Source organism: Ammodytes marinus (assembly GCF_949987685.1).
Source record: "Ammodytes marinus genome assembly, chromosome: 20".
In the NCBI taxonomy this organism is placed as follows: domain Eukaryota; kingdom Metazoa; phylum Chordata; class Actinopteri; order Uranoscopiformes; family Ammodytidae; genus Ammodytes; species Ammodytes marinus.
In genome coordinates, this window is record NC_137224.1 from 2,856,319 (window position 1) to 2,862,155 (window position 5,837).

The following is a 5,837-nucleotide window of genomic DNA, read 5'->3' on the forward strand; positions in this document are numbered from 1 at the left end:
GTACGTATACATGGACCTGGGCTGAGCTCCTCCTGCCTTAGAATAACTAACTGGATTATACAGTCACATCTCGTCTCCTGCTCTGCTGAGCCCATGTTAACACTTTCACTTTCCTTTACTGCTTGTGGGGCAGTAAAGGCTGCAAGGACCCTATTGTACTGGCCAGACTTCATATTATTATTATGGTTCAGAAGAAATCCATGTTCCCATGAGTTAAAATTCACCAAACTTTGCACTCAAGTCTAGCCTGGCACCGCCCGCCTAGATACTTCCGCTCAATTTTCATTTCCCTTCAGTAGTCAGTCTGGGTGTGCAGTATATTAGTGGTCTTAATCCGGACAGATATTTGGCAGTCCAATCAGCTGTGAACAATAACGTTGAGGTCGTGCGCCAGTTTCAGTTGTAGTCAGAAGCCGGCGCATGACATACATCACGACCAAACGTTATGCGATTGGTTGGCAGATTTAGAGTGGCACTGGGCAGATACAATAGTTTTTTTTTTTAAAGATATTTTTTGGCATTTTTCATGCTTTATTGATAGTTTTGAAGAGACAGAGGTGAAATGGGGCAGAGAGGGAGAACGACCGCGAGCGGGAATCGAACCCGGGTTGATTGAGCGATTATATACTTTCCATGCAAAAAATTACTGCATTTGGGAGAAATAGAATTTTTAGAATTAGAATTAGAATTTTTTTTTATAAAATAATAATTATAAAATAATATGCCAATACATGATATTTTGATTTCAAGGCCATTTTCCCTCATTGTCCGACCTGCTCTGTCCTTATATTACAGGGGGTGTTTGGTAGATAGCAGAGGATCTCTCTCATCACTGGGCCTTGAGTTACTGACGGTGTGACGGTGTGACATGGACTCCTACGGCTCCTCTCTGAACCGCAGTCAGTCTCTGGCGAGCGGATTGGAGAAACCGCCGCCGACATGGAACAAACCAACACACTCACGGAGCAGCAGCACTCTGTCATCACGCCACTCCAGACAGGTGAGGCCTAAAAGCTATAGTGCGTAACTTCTGTCAAACCCCCCCATGAGGAATTCTGAGTAATTGAAAACAATTCTAAGGTGAATCTACATTAGGTAAAGCCTTCAGTGATCGCTCATGGATTTCATACCTTCTGCTGTACGTCCAGGTTTTTTCATAGCAGTAGAAATCAACAACTGAAATATTTCTTGGGCTCTTCTTGGGATTTTTCTGAGCTCCTTCACCAGTGTCAGGGGCGAAACGAGTTAATAAACGCTGACATACTGAGAAATACAGAGAGAGATATGTGTATAGACCAGAATATTTCAAGGTTTTGTGAGTTCATTTCTGGAAAATTCCCTTTTCTTATAGGTCAATATAATTACAAAAAAAGGTGTGGGCCTATCCATAGCAAGTAACCATAAACCATAAGCATTCTCCCCCAATCCTTCTGTCTGTAGATTATCAAAGATTGGGAAGTGATAGACGACCTTCAGGCAGACGCTAACCTCGGAGCAGACAACATTCCTGACATGACCACGCCCGGGATCTGTGAAGGATATCTGCTCAAGGGGAGGAAGTGGCCGCTGAAAGGCTGGCACAAGGTCAGAAATATACACACACACACACACACACACGCACACGCACACGCACACACTCACACACACACACACACACTGCAATGCACGCACACACGCACACACTCACTCACTCACTCACTCACTCACTCACTCACTCACTCACTCACTCACTCACTCACTCACTCACTCACTCACTCACTCACTCACTCACTCACTCACTCACTCACTCACTCACTCACTCACTCACTCACTCACTCACTCACTCACTCACACACACACTCACTCACACACACTCATTTGTAGGACTGTTATCAATAAAGTAATTTTTATTTAAAAAACATAATAAAAGTGAAACTGTTTTTTTTCAGCGATACTTCGTCTTGGAAGCGGGAATCCTGCGTTATAGCAAAAGTCAATATGATGTAAGTAAACGTTACATTTTTGTTGCATGTTTTTAAGAACAAAAAGTAATAAAAAAAATTAAGCAAACCATTTTTCCCCCACTGTAGGTCTCCAGGGGAAGAGTCCAAGGCTCCATGGACGTCAGCCAAGCAGTGATGTCCATTAACAAGAAATCAAATCGCTTCGACTTGGACACAGGCGACATCCTCTATCACATGAAGGTAAATGCACTCAACACATTTTTTAATTTATTAATTTTCTTTTATGTTTTTTCTTATTTTATTTTGTTACATTTTACATTCTTTTTTAAATTGTATTTTAATTTATTTTATAAATGTATCCATTTATTTTTTATTGTCTTATTTTATTTATTTTTAATCGTTTTTATTACATTTTTTATTTATTTATAAAAAAGGTATTATGCTGCTGCTACTTGTCAGACAAATAAATAACATGCTTTCAGAATAAATTGACTTTTTCTTGTCTCTTGAACAACAGGCGAGGAGCCATGAACTCTTCTACATCTGGACGACTAAGCTCCAGGCTCACCGTCTGTACAAGAAGAACGAGGCGACTCACGCTCACTCCGGCTTCATACACACTCTGTCCTACGCCGGACAGGCTCAGAGGAACGGAGATCTGGTGAGTATGACAACACAAAAATATAGTCAAATTGTCATCCCCTTTCTATTTAATGTAAGCCACATAACTGTAGATGTTTGAAGGTATTGAAAGGTACGTGTAAAAATGCCTATTTATGAAGGAAAAAAGACCATGGAGAAATGTGTAAAAATCCGGGATCTCAGCCTCAGTATTTATTTGAGTAAATTGACAAGGCATGTTGACAGGACAGGAAAGCAGGAAGAAGAGACATCCTTCCCTACACCACAGTATTATATTGTCTCTCACATCATGAGCAGTCTACCGATTGGTTAACCCTTGTTGCCAGGCAGATCTCAGAGTCCGTCTTCTTGTTCTCTGACCGAAACCAGAGACCATGGTTGTCGTCCTCCCCCAGCCTTGAGGAGTTACCAAGTCTTTGTTCTAACTTAGGAATGTATCTTATCTCTGGGAGATCAGCTTCAGTTTTATGGCTTAGTGTCTTACTATTGGTCTCCAAGCACCCAGACTGGAGGAGAGCTTTATTAGAGTAAAATGTGAAGAATATACACTTGTTTAAATGATTATATATTGGTAAATGCCAATTGAAGAGGGGGGCATATTATCATTAGAATCAGAGTTTATTTTTCTAACAGTATAAATCCTCCTTCTTCGTCTTTTTAATAATTTATATCTACATAGGAGGCCGCCATGTTGCACCGCCATGTTTCTACAGTAGCACAGAACGGACAAACTTAACGGCCTTATGCGTTTTTATAAATAGTGGGAGTCCTGGGGGAAATGCACCTGTTGGAAGACCAAGAAGAAGAGGGACTATAGAATAAATAACTAAATACATCTTCACCTCATCACTTGATATTGTGGAAAGACTTGAGGCAGTGGTGGATAATGCCATCTTTAGTAACTATAGCTTCTTGTCCTTAGCAAGGGAGTGTTGAAATTTAAATCTCACTCCTCTATCCTCATCCCTGTGTGTGTGTGTGTGTGTGTGTGTGTGTGTGTGTGTGTGTGTGTGTGTGTGTGTGTGTGTGCGTGTGTGTGTGTGCGTGTGTGACTGTGTGTGTGACTGTGTGTGTGTGTGTGTGTGTGTATTGTCGTTGGCAGATCCCTGGTGTCATGGCGGACCCGGCTGGAGCTCCTGGTCTGCTGCCGTCAGCGAACAGCAAAGTGTCTGCCTGGCTTCAGCAGACCCACGACCAGGACATCTGTGTTCAGGGTAATTGTCATGTAGGATACTGTATATTGTATGATGAAAGAGTTACAAGAACTTATTTAGGTCTGGATGTATTTTAAGTTACATAAGGTATGTTATGTCCAGAGGGAGCTTTGCAAATTCTACATTTGGCTTCATCAGCAGCTTCTTGTTTTGACAAGCCAAAAATGCCCAGCCAAACTATATATATCACAAACAAATAAAAAGCGAACTCAGCAGCTTCTAGTATTAACTAACCCAGAATACCAACCAAACTCTCAGCGGTTGAGTGGTATCGTGGGCAAGGCATTCGCCAGAAAAAGAAGAAATAATTAAATAGAATAAAATAAAAACAGTTTTTCTTGTTATTGCAGCTGTGTGTGTGTGTGGAGCCAATTTTTTATTATAAAATGTAAAAACACGACCTCAGGATTAGTCACATAAACTGAACAATGGACCAACCCTCTCAAGATTTGTATTGTGTCTTTAATGACCTTGAAAAGCGCTATATATAATAAAAGTATTCTAATTATCATCATGTTTTCTTCCAGAGCTGAACCGTTGCCATCTGGACCTGACTGAGCTGAGTGTTCTGATCCAGAGGCTGCAACAGCTGGAGACGGGACAAGCTTTCTCTAACGGAGACCTCAAACGCATCATCAGCATTCAGGTTGACCCGCTGTTCAAATCTACTAATCTAGCCTCATTTATACAGAAAAATAACATTATTATTTAAATTATTTTCTACTTTTTTATTGTTGTTTAAAAATTATTACTTTTTACTTAATTTTTTTTGCTGCAGAATATTTCGCTGTTCAAATCTACTAATCTATCATCCTTCATACGGCAAAATAACATTATTTATTTTATTTTATTTTTCGTTTACAAATAATTCAATTATTTATTGGAATTTATTTATTTATGTATTTAAAAAAAATAAATGTATGACTTGCAATTTTTATTTTTTTTTATGTGTAGACAATCATACAACATAACATACAGAAATGAGTCTGTAGCAACAAACACACAGCCCCTCCCACCTCCCACCTCCCACCCCCCACCCCCCACCCCATAACCAAAAGGGTTCATATTTATTTATTTTTTGCTGCAGAATATTTCCCTCGAGAAGCCCAAGAAGCCGCGATCAGGGAAGAAATGGGGCCACTCGCGCACCCTGTCTAGAGTGGAGGCTCTGGGGATGGTAAGAAAGGTCGGAATGATTTCTTTATAAAAAGATATGACTGACATTATTTTACTTTCATTTGTGCATTGATTTGATATTAATAGTGTAAGCTAATTTTTAAACTTGTTTTTTTTATTTAAAGTTACAGTGTGTAGAATTAATTAGCATTTTTTTTGCAGTGACATTACACAATGTACCTTTAAATAACAAATTAAGTTCTATCAGTGGTCATTTTTCGAACGTATTGGGTTAAATTATATGACATTTTTGACATTAATTATGGGGCCTTTCTCTAATCCAAAGCCTATTCGTGGACTAACTAAATCGGTGAGTTTGACAACGGGCAGATCATGAGAGAACTTGATCAGAACTATTAGTTTTTGTTCGTTGTACCCCACATAACGTCATGTCTTTCACTTGTTTTGTCCTGTACCGCGTCTAACCCCCCGTAACCTCTCCCCCTCACACACAAAAAAAAACAAAAGACCTGTAGCTGTGTGTTAACGGTACATACAACTCTCAAGGATTTTAACTTGTCATAGCAGGTAAAGCACAGGTGTAATATTACTGCTGTCTGTGTTCCGTTTAATTAAATGTTATTGATTTCAGCAAGACATAGAAATATAAAACAATGCGACAACAATAAAACAATTGAACTACTTCTAGCAGACAGATAACAAGCGAAATGTCAACCAAACCGATTGACTGAACCATTTCCCCACCACTTCAGTTGTTCCCCCTTTCCAGTAGGTAAAGGACAGTTGTAATATTAATGCTCTCTGGGTTCCATTTTGGTCCAATAAATGTTATTGATTTCTGTGAGACTACAGACAGATAAACTGATTGTCAACTAAAGCAATAATTCTGCCTCCTCTGTCC

The 5,837-nt window shown here is 39.6% G+C and overlaps 1 protein-coding gene across 1 annotated transcript in view; it reads left to right on the forward strand.

Moving 5' to 3' along the window:
• Nucleotides 1–868: 868 nt before the first annotated feature.
• The window catches only part of osbpl7 (oxysterol binding protein-like 7), a gene marked incomplete at both ends in the record, with an annotated part of 12,452 nt that continues 7,483 nt past the window's right edge, over nucleotides 869–5,837 (forward strand). Inside the window, 9 exons of the mRNA XM_080049411.1 lie at nucleotides 869–1,000; nucleotides 1,441–1,584; nucleotides 1,929–1,982; nucleotides 2,070–2,183; nucleotides 2,461–2,604; nucleotides 3,688–3,799; nucleotides 4,327–4,445; nucleotides 4,887–4,976; nucleotides 5,262–5,285. Coding sequence (XP_079905537.1) covers nucleotides 869–1,000; nucleotides 1,441–1,584; nucleotides 1,929–1,982; nucleotides 2,070–2,183; nucleotides 2,461–2,604; nucleotides 3,688–3,799; nucleotides 4,327–4,445; nucleotides 4,887–4,976; nucleotides 5,262–5,285 — 933 coding nt within the window. The remainder of the gene's footprint in view (nucleotides 1,001–1,440; nucleotides 1,585–1,928; nucleotides 1,983–2,069; nucleotides 2,184–2,460; nucleotides 2,605–3,687; nucleotides 3,800–4,326; nucleotides 4,446–4,886; nucleotides 4,977–5,261; nucleotides 5,286–5,837) is intronic.